This window comes from Peromyscus eremicus, chromosome 7, assembly GCF_949786415.1.
Source record: "Peromyscus eremicus chromosome 7, PerEre_H2_v1, whole genome shotgun sequence".
In the NCBI taxonomy this organism is placed as follows: Eukaryota; Metazoa; Chordata; class Mammalia; order Rodentia; family Cricetidae; genus Peromyscus; species Peromyscus eremicus.
In genome coordinates, this window is record NC_081422.1 from 114,991,512 (window position 1) to 115,009,167 (window position 17,656).

The 17,656-nt window shown below is 49.9% G+C and overlaps 1 protein-coding gene across 4 annotated transcripts in view; it reads right to left on the minus strand.

Annotated features, from left to right (window-relative positions):
* Ulk4 (unc-51 like kinase 4) overlaps nt 1–17,656 on the minus strand; it is a 312,713-nt gene that overhangs the window by 128,933 nt on the left and 166,124 nt on the right. For all 4 annotated transcript variants that reach the window (XM_059268917.1, XM_059268919.1, XM_059268918.1 and 1 more), the window contains exon 32: nt 8,209–8,314. In XM_059268917.1, coding sequence (XP_059124900.1) covers nt 8,209–8,314 — 106 coding nt within the window. The remainder of the gene's footprint in view (nt 1–8,208; nt 8,315–17,656) is intronic.

The following is a 17,656-nucleotide window of genomic DNA, read 5'->3' on the forward strand; positions in this document are numbered from 1 at the left end:
TATCACTACACAACAATTTTATGGCTACCTCTGTCTTCACTGCAAAAGCGGATGATGACTCCACACAATACCTGCTGGGATTGAGAGTGGGAAGGAACAGGGAAGATGCCCATAGCCAGCAATACAGTAGCATGGGGTCCCACCCAGAGTGCAGACCCCACTTCAATCAGCACAGCACAGTGGCAGAACCAGAGCCACACTTCCACGGAGGGCCTGAGATCAGTACAGGCCCCCTTGCCTCTGTAGCTTCCTCAAGGAGCATTGCTTTGCTGCTCTGCTGAAGCCGGATGCTGAGGTGCCTCCACCTCTCTTCCCTCAGCCGCTGCAGAAGCACCTCCAGGCAGGAAGAGCGAATTGTATTGATATTCCCGCAGGAGGTTCTTGCTCCAGCATCACCATTTATTAAGGCTTCTGCTCCTGACCAGTTTTTATTGAACAACAATGGCATGCCAGGGCTCATACTAGAAAGCATATCCCTTTATGCAAGGACAAATATCTGATCAAGTCGGCTGGAGAGGGTCCTCTCAGTGACCATAAAGGTCAAGATGGGACGAGGACTGCACTGCTGTGCTGGCAGTGCTGACCCGCTCAATCCAAGACACACACACACACACCCGCCTCCAGTGACTTTGTTTCAAACATAACAAATCCTCTTTCAGAGTTATTTCCGAAATCTGCCTTGGGTGTTCCACGGTGCTTCAGGCCAGGGCACCAGAGTGAGTCTCCAGCTGAGAGTGCAGATGATGGGAGGGTAGATGGGAGAGCATCCCCAGGAAACCGGATTTAGCTCATGCTTCAGTGCTTCCATAGACAAGTGCTCCCATTGCCTGCCAGCCCCCAGTTTACGTATCTGCAAGTGAAAGGGGCCTATGGCCTACTCTTTATCAAAAATGTTCCCCTAGATCACTGCTCTCTGGGGCTCTCACCTCTTAAGTGTTTGGGATCCTGAGGGTTTTAACAATAAAATGCACGTGAAGAAATCTCATCTCAGTTATCTCTTGACATTCAGCTAAGTCAGAGCAGTGGACCCCAAGACAGACAGCACACTTCACCCGTGAAGGGTGAGGTTTAGCCTTGTTTCATGGTATGTGGAGGAGTTATTAAATGCCTCCATAAAGTTTTATTACTGTTTTAATCCCATTAATAACCATCTTCGCTTTAATGTCCCGCATGCTGAATCCTGAAGCAATGAGCTGCAGTAACTGCCGCCTGCATGAGATTTGTTTTCCCTCCAAGGATATAAAGGAGGAGGCACCAGAACGCTGACTCCATCACAGGAAAGACGCAGATGTTGGTCGCTGTTTTTTTGCATGAATCTAACCTGCTCGCTTCCACATTTCCATCTTCAGTTCCCAAATGTGGCAGCCTCGACAGAAGGGAATAAAAAGTGAATGTGTGCCTGCACATCAAGAAAGCTCTTACACACAAAACAATTTACATCTTAATAGCCCGCTTTCCTCACATTAACTTCTCCCCTGCATTTCATCTTGGAAATGGCAGGGCTCTTCAGTAAACTCGGTGCAAGCAGGAATCAGCATCTCACAGCTGAAGCTCCGAGGCCAAAGGCCAGCCTCTCACCCTGGTCACAGTGCAGTGTGTCCCCAGGTCCAGAGCTGACCTCCATGTCCCCCAGTCTCCAGCCTGTTAAACACAAAGTGGCTGCCTGGGGACTTCCAATAGAACTCGGGTCCTCACTTCCGTGACATCGCTCTTGTGTCAGGAACTCAGAGGATATGAAATGTCCAGGAAGATGCACCCAAGCTACATGCAGACTGTATGCCATCGTATCTGAGAAGCTGTGAACTTTAGTATTCACCATGGGGGCTGAAACTGATGCTCTGCATATACCAAAGGAAAAACTAAAAAAATGCCAACGAATAATAAAACCACCACGAAACACCTCAGGGCCCAGCCTTCTGGAGTCACTCAAGTCTGACCTACCCCTGCCCCACAGGACAGGCAGATGCGAGTGTAGACACCCACTGTGTCTATTCAAATCTTCTACTCGACTGTAAACTAGGCTGTATGCTTCCCCATCACTGAGTTGTAGATGTTCTTTATATATTACAGATATTAGTTTCTCTTCAAATGCATGGTTTGCAGACATTTATTCCTCTGCTGAAACAGAAGGATACCTTCCTTCTCCACTCTTCCACTGACAAGTGCAAGGGATTCTAAGACCCTGGGGGATGACGGGCCATGAAAGAAGGCGCCAGATACAGTGAAGCAGAAAGCCAACCCCAGATGAGGAGTGCTAGCTAAACTACCGTTAAATGAACACTAATGCAACGTCTGCTGTGCTAATCCACCGGAAGTGTGGCTCCTCTTCTCCACAAGCTGTGATCAAGCCAGAGTTCTGTGCACAGAAGTTCAGTCTGGTAGGTGAGAAAGGAGCCCACGGTTCTGCCTCCTGGGCCACACCTCCATCAGTGCTTTTACACAGACCTCCCTGATGAAGCCTTCTTCCTCATCTCCTGACAGAACTGTCCTTTGTTCAGAATCCTGCGGTCACTCCTTTTCCACTTATCAACAACAGGGACTCTGGTGCATTGGCTACTTTTTGAGGGTTGGTAAAGGCTATCTCAATTAGAACTGGAGACGACACTGTCTCCTCTTTGAGGGTTGGTAAAGGCTATCTCAATTAGAACCGGAGATGACACTGTCTCCTCTTTGAGGGTTGGTAAAGGCTATCTCAATTAGAACCGGAGATGACACTGTCTCCTCTTTGAGGGTTGGTAAAGGCTATCTCAATTAGAACTGGAGACGACACTGTCTCCTCTAACTACTCAGCTGCAGCTTCCCTTCCCTCCTCCTCACGATCTCCACATGGTCAGATGCCAAGCTCACAGGCTCACTGGCTTTTACTACTTACCTTTAAATAGTTATGCTAATTCCAGTGATTATGCATGGAAAATTTACATATATTATCATTTGACTTTCAAAACAAACATTTGGAAGTGGCACATTTTTCTCTAGAGAGATGAGTCTCGGAGCGTCTCAGGGAATAAAGCTGCAGACAGCAGATTCAAACCTACTCTACCCGCCAGGCCATGCTGCCTTCTCTGATGAGCATGTGAGCATCTCAAATGTTTCCGAACTCATGGATACACACCCTTCGGTAGCTCCTGAGACCCACTGAAGGCGCATCTGCCGGAGTCTTCCTCCAGTGTCTCACACCCACTCTCTATTGAGTATTTCCCTTCCCAACTTTCATGTTTCAAAATCTATTCCAGGCCAGGTACAGTGGCACACAGCTTTAATCTCAGTACTCAGGAGGCAGAGGCAAGTGGATTTCTATGTGTTCAAAGCCAGCCTGATCTACACAGTGAGTTCCAGGACAGCCAGAGCTACACAGTGAGGCCTTGTCTCAAATTAAAAATAAAATAACCAAAAAAAAAAAAAAAAAAAAAAAAACACCCAGAAGAGGGAGGATGAAGCTTGTTAGATTTCCTTGAGAAGCTTTTTGGTGGCTGGTAAGATGACTTTGCTGTGTTAAAACACTGGAGACCCGAAGAACCTGGCTAAGCACTGAGGAAGGGGCTCCAGCAGGAAGCCACACAAATGTCATGAAACAATAAAGAAGGAAACACACGTTTGTTGATTGACAGGTTGCTGTTGCTACTTCGAAATAGACAAAAGGAGATGAGGCCACTGCATGAAATGTTTCAGCTCCCAGACATGGATGGGGAGCATCCCAGCCAGCTGGGTGAGAAGGGTCAAGAGAGGAGCATGGCAGCCGTTACAAATCCTGATGGTCTTCCAGTGCATCATATCTTACACACAGTAGGTTCTCAATAACCGTACCGGGGGAGGGGGAGGGCGGGGGAGGGAGTGCTTCACTGCTGAGGAAGGGAGTGCAGGGTCGGCACACCTGCACATGCCAAGTGGGTGAACTACACAGAATATGAACACATCCCACCGGTTTTACCTTAGAGGGAAGGTTCACCACTGTCCAAATGCCACCTCCCCTCCCCAACAACCTCCCACCTCCCCTGTCCCTTTTCCCAACAACCCTCTTTCCATGGAACAGATTTTCACAGTGATGTCTGAGACAGACCCTGGAAGCAAGCCAACAGCCAAACAAGCAGCTCAGAGAACAGCAGAGGTGACCAGTGGGTGCCACAGCCCCCAGATGGTCCCTTACGGCCATCCAGTCTCCCTTGAACTGCAGAGTACTCGGGACCAGAGCTGAGCACAAAATGGAGACCAAGTGGGAAGTCCTTCCTCCTGAAACGAGACCACACCTCAGGATGAAGAGCTAAGACCACACTGAAGAGTGCCAGCAAAATGGGTGAGAGGCAGGGACACAGGGTTAGGACGGACCTTTGGGGAGTGGCGGGTACCACAGCTGCTCTTGAGCAGCTGTATCTCTCACGCGCTTCACATGTGGTCTTACCGTATCTCGCTAACCCTGTCCGTGTGTAGAGAGCCGTGCACGGCCGTGCCTCAAAGATGGCGTCTAGTTTCTGCCTTCCCGATGGCAGGTGCTCCTTATTTGGCTAAGGCTAGGATCTGGCTTGCCTCTGCGCACCTGGACCTAATCTGGCTTGCTTGCATATGTCTGACCCTAGCGGCATTGTCCACGTGGCACCACGGGGTTGATTGCCCAGTGGCTATAAAGGGCGTGGGCTGACTTTCCTGTGAGGGAGATTGTGAGAGTGACTGTGAGAGAGAGAGAGTATGAGTGAGAGAGAAGAAGAAAATGACTTTCCCCGGGGTCAGAAGATTGTTCAAAGTTCCTGAATAAACTGCTTAGAGAAGAGCCTGGCGTCACGTCTTCCTTGCTGGTCGAGGCGGACGCGACATCCGTGTGCACAGCCTCACATGCAGTGCATGGCACATGCCCACACCACAGCTCTTCATCCTATTCCCATGCCAACAGGGTGTCAGAAAGACTGAGTCCAGGAAGTGTCTAAGTTCTCCAGGTGTGAAGCGTCAGGGAGAAGAAGGAGAGTATAAATTCTCCTCGGGGAATCTGACCAGTTTGTGGAAAAGTGATTGCTTCTATTGGGTTTTCTACGTGCTGGCCCCTTCCCAGTGGTTCACACCCATCTAACAGCTTAACCCTCCAGGTGGGTGGGTGTGCTGTCATCATCCCCATCACAGAGGTGAGAAAACAGGCAGAGACACGAAGTAGACATTTCAGGTTTGCAAGTGATGACAGCAGGGCTGAGATGTGAATGCCGGCAGTCTTCATGCCAGCCCTTGCTGTTCCGCCAGTTCACAGCCAGGGAGCCTGGACACAGTATCTATGCTGTGTACATGGCTGTGTAGACGCGGCCTCTTAGCCAGACTCACTGCTCCCTTCAGATACTGCCTCTGCACAGATCTAAGGAGAACTGTCCTAGTCTGGGTTATGGTGATATTTTGTACTGAAATGTGATTTTATTTGTATGTTAATAAAGTTGCCTGGGGGTCAGAGCTAATAGCAAGCCATAGCAGAAGTCTGGCAGTGGTAGCACACACCCTTAATCCCAATCACATGACAGGCAGATCTCTGTGTGTTCAAGGATACCACCAGCATGGAGTCACACGCCTTTAATCTCAATACCAACCATAGAAGACCTGGAGGTCTGTATAGATGGGCAGTGACAAGGAGGTCATGTGGTTGAGTTTACAACCAATGAGAAGGCAGAACAGAAAGTCAATAAAAGGACAAACACACAGGATTTAGGTCTCTTGCTGAGGAGGTCAGCAGCGGCAGTGAAGGGTAAGGTTTTTAGCTCTTAGTTATTGCTCTGACCTCTTGGGCTTTCTTCTCTACATTGGTTCTGTGTTTCTTATTTAACAAGACAGCTACATCTACACTGGGTGATTAAACTTTTAACACATCTGTGTAGCTAAGGCGTCTAGAAGCTTCCAGAGAACACATTTTAGAACACTAAAGGATTTTCTCAGGTTTTGCTAAACACCAAGGAAAGACAATGCCTGGCCCTGGAGACCAGCCAGAAAACAACTTCAGCTTCCTATTGTAGCTCCATCACCAGGTTAAACATGTGCACGCCAGTTACTCTCTACAGAATGAGCAGGGGCTGGAGGCGGCTCAGTGGCTCCAGCTAGTGCACATTCTGCTCTTGCAGAGGACCTGAGTTCAGTTCTCAGCACCCGCACCAGGCAGCTCACATCAGCTTTAACTCCAGCTCCAGGGCAGCAAGTGCCTCTGACATCAGAAGGCTCCTGCACTCATGTGCACACACTGACACAGACAGACGGATGGACACTTATATAATTAAAAATAAAACAATTTTAAAAAATTACACTAAACCAGGCCTGGTGGACAATCTGAAATCCCAGACCTAAAGAGGCTGAGGCAGGAGGATTGCTGCAGTCTAGAGGCTAGCCAAAGCCACCTGGCAAAGGTTGTTTGTGTCCCCCAAGTGCCACTTACTGTATCTCCTGGGTACAGGTCTGCCAATCTGTTTAGTGTGTGTGTTTTTGTTTTTGTTTTTGTTTTTAAAGATTTAGCTATTTATTATATATACATATTCTCATTACAGATGGTTGTGAGCCACCATGTGGTTGCAGGGAATTGAACTCAGGACCTCTGGAAGAACAGTCAGTGTTCTTAACCACTGAGCCATCTCTCCAGCCTGTGTGTGTGTGTGTGTGTGTGTGTGTGTGTGTGTGTGTGTGTGTGTGTTTTGAAACAGGGTTTCATGTAGTCCAGGCTAGCCTGGAACTCACTATGCAGCTGAGGCTGGCCTGGACCTCCTAAGTGCGAGGGTGACAGCCATGTGCCACCCAGCTTTGAATGCTATTCTTTTTTTTTTTTTTTTTTTTTTGGTTTTTCGAGACAGGGTTTCTCTGTGTAGCTTTGCGCTTCTCCTGGAACTCACTTGGTAGCCCAAGTTGGCCTCGAACTCACAGAGATCCGCCTGGCTCTGCCTCCCGAGTGCTGGGATTAAAGGCCTGCGCCACCACCGCCCGGCCCGAATGCTATTCTTAAAGGAGGCTAAGAAGGCTGTCATGTGTGTGGTCTCTTTATTTTCACAGCACAAACAACTTACGCCGTGATTTTCTGGCCTCTTGAGTAAACACTGATTTAGACAGATTAATATAAACCTGACTTAAAAAAAATCAGTGTTTTGATTTCTGACACTCCATGAACCATTGAAGACAAAGAATTTCTTTAAATGATTCTTCGGCGGTACTCTGTTTCGTTTTTGTTTTGTTTTCTGCTTTGGTGGCATTGTGCTGTGTTGTGTAAATCCATTACCCTCAGAGCTCTGCTGGGAAAGGCAAGCTGGTGTTCAGATCCATTACAGAAATGCCACGGCGCAGGGATGAGCCCAAAGTCAGCTCCAAAACGTTAACAACGCTGATATTTTTCAAATATAAGCAAACAGTCCTACTTTGTTTTATAATAATTCTCCCCCTAAATATTTCATTTAAAATGAAAATGTTTAAGGGAAAAAAACCCACAGCAAAACCACTGAGTTACACATCAACATTCAAATCCAGTGGTAACTGTACACCTGAAATCCCAGCCCTTCAGTGTGGAGGGGTCAGGAGTTCAAGTTCATCCTTAGCTATAAGAGTACTGCTCAGGTCTTTGGGGTCAGATGGTTCCTCAAGTTCCAGACCTCTGTCCCCGAACACCCAGGCCCTGGCCCCATGATACCGCCAGCCTGTGCACCCCCCACTCCGCCCCTGGAGAGCATCCAGACTCCTCATACCCTTGCCTCACCTGGGTCCCCGTCACCACCTGCAGACGGGACAGTAAGAAGACAAAGTCCAGGCCGGAGGCCACCGCTCTGATTTATGAACCTTTCCTGTGACCTGGAGCTCAGATCCTCTCTCCTCTGTCAGTTCCTTGGCTACTTCATCTGAAGCTGCCTCCCTCTGGAGATAGCCTACACTAAACAGACGAAGCTGCGTCCACAGACAGGGTAAGGTACTGCCATGGTCAGGAACTGACATGGCTACATACCCAAAGCCCACAACTTTTGCTGATATTTCTTATTAGAAGGTGATGCATATTTTCCTTAGGACAGGAAAAAACACTAAAAACATTTGAGCACAGAAGCCATGTAGAAGCAGAGCTCTGACATCTGGAGTGAAATATCACAACTGGGATTGATAATCTGAGTCCATGGCTTACCTTTGAGACCAAGCCTAATAACCATCCATTAGGGGCTGGCCCAACAACTCCAGCTGGTTAGAGCACTGGCTGCTCTTCCAGGGGCCCAGGTTCAATTCCCAGCTTACCTTGCTCATAAAGCAGCTGCATGTTTGAGTCTTTGTAAGCAACCAGATTGTTGAGTAACGCGATCACACTCTGCATGGTATTACCCAGAATGCTTTCCTGATGCTCCTACAATAGACCAGACAGAAATACCATTACATCACCTTGAGACAACCACCTCTCTTCATCATTCTCCAAATAAGGCTGAAGGATTCCCTGTCTGGACTGTCATGGAGCAGGTCCAGAGGTTAGGTCCTTCCCCCTGGAATCCCAGGAGCCAATAGGGCCTGCATTCCCAGCCCAAGAGCTGAGAGAGCAAGAGCACCAAGCCTCTGTGCTTCAGGTTGGTGGCATTGGAGGCACTAGACATCAAGTGTGGGCTCTATGTATGACAGCAATTCTGTTACCTGCCACTCAAGCCATGTCGTATGTACAGTCATGTTGGATGTGATGGTCCCACCCCTGCTGGAACCTGCGATGTATGAGTTCTCGGGGGACTTGACTTCCTCAGCATGCAACATCACAGAGCAGGATAACCCAGGTCCCGGGAGTATGTGGATGTAAGGCCATCATTTTATATATATTTATATATATAGAGAGACAGGGTTTCTCTGTGTAGCCCTGGCTGTCCTGGAACTCTTCTCTGTAGACCAGGCTGGCCTCAGACTCAGAAATCCAACTGTCTCTGCCTCCTGAGCGCTGGGATTCAAGGTGTGCGCCACCACTGCCAAGTTTCATGAAAGGCTGTTTCTAAGGGCCAGAGCATCACAAACATAACAGCTTTCCTCGTGCCACTTTATCATTTCTTTCTTAAAAACTAAAGCCATCAATGATAGCGAGTTATTACATCTCACAGAACTCAACGGAAGAGACAATGTTTAAGTCCGGGACTGGTGTGAAGTGGGGTGACAGACACCCTGGGGTGGATTCACACACACACTCATTGAACGCAAATGCTTCTAGAATTCTTGTTCCCTTACTACAGTCCCAGCTCCAGGAACATGCTAGAAGCAGGAGGCGTGCCAGCTGAGCAGGCACCAGATAGACCTGCCCCCGCCCCACCCCCACGTCCCTTCCCACCCTCTATTGTATACACAGTTAGCTCTGTTTTCAAGCATGAATCATATTTGGGAACTAATGAAAGTCTATTTTGTGTCAGATGGTGCTCTGGGAACTAGAGGGAGACTGGAGAACAGGACCCCTCATCCTCACAGACATGGACCTGAGGCAACAGCATGGTCAGTAAATCAGAAAGAAAGGGGAAACTGAATCAAGTGCTGGGAGGGCAGCCCTGGGGCTGTGCCTGCTTTAAATAGGGGACCTCTGTCAAGGTAAAACTGGACGGAAGTGTATTCCTTTCTAAAAGCCGAAGCATCTTTGAATACCCAGGGCTAATCATCCAAAACAAACTTCCTGCCTGGACCAAGAACTGAACCTCCAGTCTCCTGCAAGCAAGCCACACCAGTCGCATCTCTGCCCCATGTCAGCACCTTACCCGAGCACATCAATGCTATCAAAACAGATAATAACTAAGTGAAGGCCTTGTTAAAACTTTACCAGGTGCCAATAATGTCTTTTCCAGCTCCAGGATCCCATCTGTGTTGCATTTAGAATGATTTTAGTTTTTGCAACAAATATTCAGGACACCTGAAGTGTCCTTGGCTGGTATCAGGAAATAATAATAATTATATGTAGCTAGAGTTTTCCTGCCTGGCCCACGGTCAGGGCAAATCTCTCTCACCTGCCAGTCCCACAGCCTCAGACCCAACCAAGTAAACACAGAGACTTATGTTGCTTTCAAACTGTATGGCCGTGGCAGGCTTCTTGCTAACTGCTCTTACAGCTTAAATTAACCCATTTCCATTAATCTATACCTTGCCACATGGCTTGTGGCTTACCGGCATCTTCACATGCTGTTTCTCATCATGGCGGCTGGCAGTGTCTCTCTGACTCAGCCTTCCACTTCCCAGCTTTATTCTCCTCCTTGTCCCGCCTACACTTCCTGCCTAGTCAATGGCCAATCAGTGTTTTATTTATTGACTAATTAGCAACACATTTGCCACACAGAACATCCCACAGCAATTATATTATTATATAAAAAATATATAATATATATTATATAAAAAATAATAATAAAAATAATTTTGGTTGGTGGGGAAGCCAACCCAAATCCTGCCACGATGGAGTCTACCTCGCAGAGGGGGGAGAAGGCCATGAGCGTAGTAAAGACTGGCATGAAGTGCAGAAAGTGGCAACTCACTGACAGCAAAACCAGTAAAGAGTGGTCGGGGATGGTGGGCAGGAGCTGCAGGCCTGAGGTGTGCTGTAAGCCACGACCTGCAGAACAGCAGGCATCTATCACTGGGTTCCTGGGGACTGTCTATGTCAGGGAGGGACAGCGGCCAGGGAGCAGCAGCATCGTCAGACCTCCCAGGGTCACCTACTCTATCCCACAAACCCTTTTGTGCTTTGGTGTCTGTCTCCAGGAGGCCTGGAGGGCAGCTACAGGCTTGGTGAGATTTTGCCAACAGAACTTTATACTCTGTTTCTCTCAAACTCCTCCACTCGGGCATCTGCACCTTGGCCCAACTTTGACTTTGAGTCTCCTAGGAAATCATCTACAAGCCCACGTTTTGAAGCTCACTGCTTTTGAGTCACACAGAGCACTCTCTGCAGCCTTCTGGAGTCTTCTCTCAACCTACCTTGTCCCTTTATACTGCCCACACTCAGGTTGGCCAGACTCAGAAAACCTTTGAGACACAAGCCTTGTCTGGAAGCCACCTTCCCATTTTAATGACCCGTTTCCATGTTCTGCTCTGAGTTCTGAGTCATGTGACCATACTGTCTCCCAGGTCCACAGTACACTGGCATTGCCCTGCTCACTCCTGACTGGGCCCCTGGCTAATTAACTAACCGCACTTGGTCAAAGCTTTAGGGTCTGTGACATGCTGTCAGTCCTCCTCACTGTCTGTGACTTCCAACCACCTGGGATCAGAGAAATAAACCTGGGCAGAGAGGCCAGGAGCTTCGGGAGAGGCACGTGGCTTCCTGAGCTTACAGAGTAAGAGGGCCTGTGACTGGGAACCTTCCTCTGGGCCGATCCGTCCCACTGCACAGAGGCTCCTGACTCCATGTAGGTTGGGTGGTACCATCTCTGTCTCAGACACAAAACAAGGTGTGGGCTTTCCAAAGACCAATGTCTAGCACTGACTTCAGAAGCACAGAGCACGCTCCTGGGGTGGAGGTCCACAACCCAGTGTTTCCCTGACACCAGCTTAGGATGAATGTGGAGGTGGCTGCATGCCACCAACTCCATCCACTGATGCTCACAATGCTTCCGATGGTGGAAGAAGAGGGTGATGAATAAGAGCCAAGATGACACAACACGCTGTTCTTGATACAGTAACTAACGACACACAGCAAAGTTGTTCTTGTGGAAGAAAACGGGGCCAATAAATCTTTGATTTGGGTCCTTTCTGGAAAACGACACAGCCACTTCTTGTTCACAGGCCAATCCCGATGGAGATAAATCTAGTGATAATGTAAGTGCTCATGATGGAATGTACTCTTTTAATCTTGTTTTTATTATTTTTAAAGTCTCACTATTAGACCAGGAAATCAGTTTTGGCCTGGAAGCCACAGCAGCACTCAGCCTCTGCTGTCCACGCTGGGACTCCAGGAGGAGGGGCCGCCACACGGAGTTGACATAACACCATCTCTCTTGAATCCTGAGCCTCCAGAGCCCAGCAGGGGAGACTGTCCTGAGCTGTGGGCCACGGCTGCTCCTTGCCAAGGGCCTCTGTCAACATGGTGGCCCCTCAGAGTGAAGGCCTCTGTCAGCCACGTTACTCCATCTACAGGCTTGGAGAAAACACCCTGGTAGCACACGTTCTCACCAACATTTTGGGGTTTGGGGAGATACTGTGCATCAAATACGGAACAGCATTTGGTACACAGTATAAAGAGGAGTCCATGGGCACTCTGGAGACAGCTCCCTTTCTGTTCTCAACATTGCTCAAAGCACTGTTTTCACCTTCTTTACTTCCAAGCCATCACAGACCCTGGACCTCATATATCATAAAGTGAGGACTCCATAAACACAATGTTCTAGAATTATCTTTGCTTGCTTTTCTAGCTATAGGTAACGGGGGCTTCTACATGGTGTAGGTGAGCAGAGTCTGCAGACTGTCCCTCTGTGACTCTGTGCTCACAGTAAGGAGATCAAGAGAAGCTGAGGACCAGGCCATGGGGAAACACGAGTGTGAGTTAAGCCCACACCCGCTACCATGTATCGAGTTGAGTTACCTCAGCTCTTAGACCTATGAGGTTTTTATCTCTTGAAGTCAGTGAAGATTATCTTGGGAAGGAAACGTGGCAGTGGGTGGGCACTTCTGCAGCGTGGGCACCTCTGCTGCGTGGGCACTTCTGCAGAGGTGCTGCCAGGACACAAGGCCCCAGGAGCTGGTGCAGACTAGGCAGAGCTGGAGGAGGGGGTGGTTCTGGTCAGAGGCCAAGTCACCAAGTCACCTAGGGTTGCTCCTCTGGGTTAACTCTTGCCCTCCCCCGAATATATGCCTAAGTTCTGGGGTGAGCAGAGAGTAACAGGAAGCAGGGTAAATCATCTCTCCCTCCCCCGCCCCAGTTCCTATGGCTCCTTAGACAGGAGGGAGCCGGCAGCACTGTGCTCTCCCGACACCATGGCAAGCAGGGGAGGAAGAGACAGGCAAGCGCACAGGGCCTTGCGGTCAGACCTTAGAGCATGACGGGGAGTCTAGACGCCACAATCAGCAGAGTCCACCTCACAGGTGGCCTTAGGATGGACAACACAGCAACACAGGAGAGCATCTCGTCTGGGCATCTCACCCTTACAAAGGCAGATGAGGGCAGAGGTGACCAAGGGGTAGAAGTGACCAGACCATGCACGACCTGCCACACTCCACAGTGGAGCTCAGTCTAGGCTGGTGGTGGCCATGGCCTGTCATGCGACACTGAGACAGGTAGAGAAATGGGGAGTCAGGCCAGTCAGCACTCGGGTGGGCCATGTGCCCACACCTGCAGACCTGTCAGGTGACCTGACAGGAGCTGAGAGGAGTGCAGAAGTGGACACTGACTCACACCTGTAATCCAAGCTCTTGGAAGGCAGAAGGATCGCCCAGAGTTCAAGGTCAGCCTGGGCTACAGAATGAAACCTTGTCTCAAACAAACAAACCTAAAGCAGTCTGGAGCTGAGGTACAGGAGGGAAGGGACCAGAAGTACTGACTGGGGCCACAATGGGGCCACACGCCCTCTCTCCTTTTGTGCTACAATATACCTAGCCTCCACTGCTCCCACTGGGATCTTCTGGTTTCCAAAGAGCCCTTAGCATCGATCCCTAAACTCTAAGGACACTTGTAGTTCTTAGCAGCTACAGTACAGAAAGAATAAACACACCACCCAAGATAATACCGTGCAGACTACAGCTGCTGCTAAGACTCATGTTTCCAGACACTGGTGTTATCATGGGCTAACGGATATATCGGGAAGTCAGGCTCAAGAGGGAAGGCATTGCAACAGCCCACAGAAGGCAGGCCCAGAGCAGCTGAGGGAAAACACCGCCTCTTCTCTCCACAGCCCATCAGTAAGCACGCTCAGCATCATTTGTGTGCCTGATGCCACGGTGGGGACATTTAATAAACAGAACACTGAGGGTGCTAACAGAACACAGCACTCACCAGTCGAGATAATTAGAACCGAAGCAGCAAAAGTCAGTGTTTGGCATCACAGATGAAACTCCATTAAAACACGCAGCCTCTGCTAAGGAAAGGGGTGGGCACTCAACCTGAAGCCGCGGTCTTCTCCGCTAACAGCTTCAGTGCTCGGTGGAAGGCTCTCGAGTGCCAAGGGCACAGCAAGGAAACACTAGAACAGACCACCAGCCTTGCTCCAGGGCTTCACTGCAGGCCTGCATCACACCTCATCGTGGTGGCTGAGGCACTGAAGGACTCAGGTGTCTCCATTAAGAAGTCTGGTAAGTTCATGGCTGCATGTCCACAATTAGGAAAACACAGAAGCAAGTTAAGGGTCTGCTTGGGAAACAGAGAGAGAGGGGAATCGCAAGATAATAGCACTAAGTCTTCATGAAGGAGGGTGTCACCTCACACAGCACGGCAGACCCAGAAGACACTCTGTTAAGTGCAGCGGGCCCGACAGGAAGAGCAGTGCCACACGTGGGACGCTCGTCTCCTGTCAACCTGACGAGGCTGACATGCCCTGGCAAGGTGTTTCCGGAGAGCACTAATGAGGAGGAAAGACCCAGCTGAGAACTACATTCCTCTCTGCTTCCTGACCACAAGAGCAACACGACCAGCCACCTCACACTCCTGTCCCCACGCCTTCCCGCCCTGATGGACTGTACCCTCAAAACTGTGAGCAAAGCAAACCCTTCCCCTCCGGAAGCTGCTTCTGTCAGGCACCTACTTGGTCACGGCAGCAAGAACAGAAACTAACACATAGTGTGGGCCAGAATAACGGAAAAGAACCAATGAAAACCCCGCACAAGATGTAGGCACAGTGAGGAGGACCAGCCCCAGACACACAGCTCGCCTCAGACAGACACAGCACGTCCTGCTCAATGCATCTCCAAACTACATCAGGTCCCGGTGCACCGCCCACCCACGTCTACAGCAGGTCCAAAGTGAGGCTCCAGGATGCCACAGCACCCATTCACTTCCCTTTGCAATAGTCTCGCTTCTGGTCCGACGGAGGTCTGGAGATGGCGTTTACAGCACTCAGATACACTCAGCCCGATGTCCCTCTCTCCATCCTTACAACATCACCTCCCTTCCTGCCACAGGACTCCTAAAACAACAGAGGCTTAGCCTCCACTCCTGCAGCTTCTATCATGAAGGTTCAAGCCAGGGTGAAGCATTAGTGTCCACAGCCCACAGTCCTGTAGGCCTGTTTGTGTCCAGAGCCTTGGTGGAGCTTAAACCCTGAGAACATGGAAAACTGGAGTGTCAGGGGGTGGGAGAAGAACTTTCTTCTGAGGAATTTGGAAGTCTTCTGTGACTCACTGAGTCACACACCGACCCCCTGGCAAGCCCAATGAGACTCAAAGGTCAGCCTGTTTAAAATCATGGAGAGAGGCAAAGGACTCCTGGGAAGAGAGGGCAGGACCTGGGGCTCCCCGTGAGGCTGTCTGGGGTGTGATGGCAGAAGCCTGAGAACCTGCCATGGTACCTGCTGTGCCAGTGATGAAGCAGCTGAACAGCTCCTCTGCTAACAAGGCCAGAGCTTGCGGGTGCTGGGTGGTTCAGACACGGGCTGGGCAAGGGTTAAGGAGTACCTAGGCCCGGGGTTTTCCCTCATCTGGAACCAAGGTGTAAGGTGCCAACACCCTAAGAGGGTGGGTGTAAGACAGAGTGGGCATCATCCCCACTTCTGATTCCAGAGAAGAGGAAGGAAGTGAACATTGTTGTTAAATCTGACTGACAGACACCAGAGAGGCCCTCGAGCACCAGCAAGTGCCAATTACCATGAGTGAACTGCTCTACCTGGCAGAGCTGGAAGGTCAGAATCAATGGGTACTGCTGCCAAGCCACGGCTGGGCTCGTCCTTAGAATTCCAGTCCTGGTTCCACGGTGGTGCCAGTGCTGAGCAGGCCTTTCCGGCAGGTTAATTGTGTCACTTGGCTCCTAGCCTGGCACATTCATGTCATTTGGAGTTCTAGCAGCAAGCTCCCATGGCCCTGGCTCCTGATGGGGTGTGCCGCAAGGCAGCATGATGGACCATGGCCAAGACTGCTCAGGCCGAGAACTCTGGCAACAGAGCCTAAGGGAAGCTGCCAGGGCCAGTGTTGCTGGGGAAGGAAGGTGCCTTGTTTATGTATCTTCCTGGAGTGTTGACAGACCAACCTGGCCTGAATGTGCTGAGCTAAAGACCAGCCTGCAGCAGGGAGGAAAACCAGAAAAATGCAAGCATGCACACAGCTCCTCCACCTTCTCCTCTCACCCCTTAACCACCTGAAATAAGAGTGATGAGGGGCTGGGAGATGGCTCACTGGGTAAGGTGACTGCACGACAGAGGGGACAGAATTTAATGCCCCAAACCCACACAGAAAAGCAGGGTGTGGTGGCCCCCACTTGTAAACCCAGTGATGGGGAGGCAGAAGTAGGAGGTTCCCTGGGGCTCACTGGCCGGCCAGCCTAGCCTACTTGGAGAGCCCCAAGACAATGAGAGACCATGTCTGAAAAAACAAGGTGCATGGTACCCAAGGGACAACGCTCAATGTCGACCTGCGGCCTTCACAAGGACACACATGTACCCTGATCAGTACAAACACGCACATGTGTGCATATACACTCACAATTATAATAAAATCATGATAAAGTCTTCACAAACTAATGTCAAAGGGAATTACTAAGTTCTTAAATTAATTTCTTAGGTCAAGCCAGGTTGGGAGCCAGGGGCTTTGAGACATCGGTAGGAACCGCCCAGGCTCTTCACCATCTATTCTGGGATGAGCTCCCATTATGGGCGGGACCACATGCTGGGCATCCACAACCTATTTGTGCCCATCTCGTCCCAGCCCCGCTTCTGCATCAAAGCGCTGGTCCAGCCTTGAGGAGCTCTTTGCTCAGGAGTCGGGAGCACAGGAAAGGACAGCTTTGGTGATTTTGCATTTTCAACCACTATGTCTGAAAACCTGAGGCGTGGCTTTAACATAGCAAGATCCCGATTAAAATTCTTCCATCCAGATCACAGGGAAAACCAGAAATCAAAACGAAAGTCTAGAAGAATGCGAGAAAGGGGGAGCAGGAAGTAGAAAGGCCATGGAGGGGAGAAGGGAGCTAGGGCAGGAGGGACAGAAATGGATCCAGGGAAGAGGCCCAAGCAGACAAGACAACTGCATACCTCCTCTGGAAACAACTTCCCTGTGTCTGACCACTGGGTGACCCTCGTGGCAGGAGACCGATTGGGGAAATGTCTCTTGTCCCTAAGTCTCAGCCGTGCTTAGCATCTGCCTAACGTAGCCTGTACAACTCCAGAGAGTGAGGGAGCAGAAAGAGGCCTGACCCCCTCACCTGCAGACACTGCCTGACTGGAATTTTCATCTCTCATGTTCTTTCAATTGAAGTATTTGTAATGTCTGGGTAATTCTGTTATTGCAGGGCCAAGGTGTAATTCCCCCACTGGACTGGGGGATGCCATAGCTAAGTAGCCATGAACACAGCCTCATGCTGGCACCAGGCCAGATGCCCAGCACCCTTCAGAGGGCAGAGAATAACAACTGGCCCCAACACCACTGGTGGATAAGACTGCTACGGAAACAGTAACTTCTGTCAAAACAGTCACTCGGGCAGGCTGGTGGCACATGTTTGTAACTCCAGCCCTGGAGAGGTGGAGACAGGGGGATTGCTGTAAGTTTGGGGCCAGCCTCTGTTCTGTGAAGTTAGCCTGTTTCAAAAAAAAATTAAATTTAAGAAATCTTC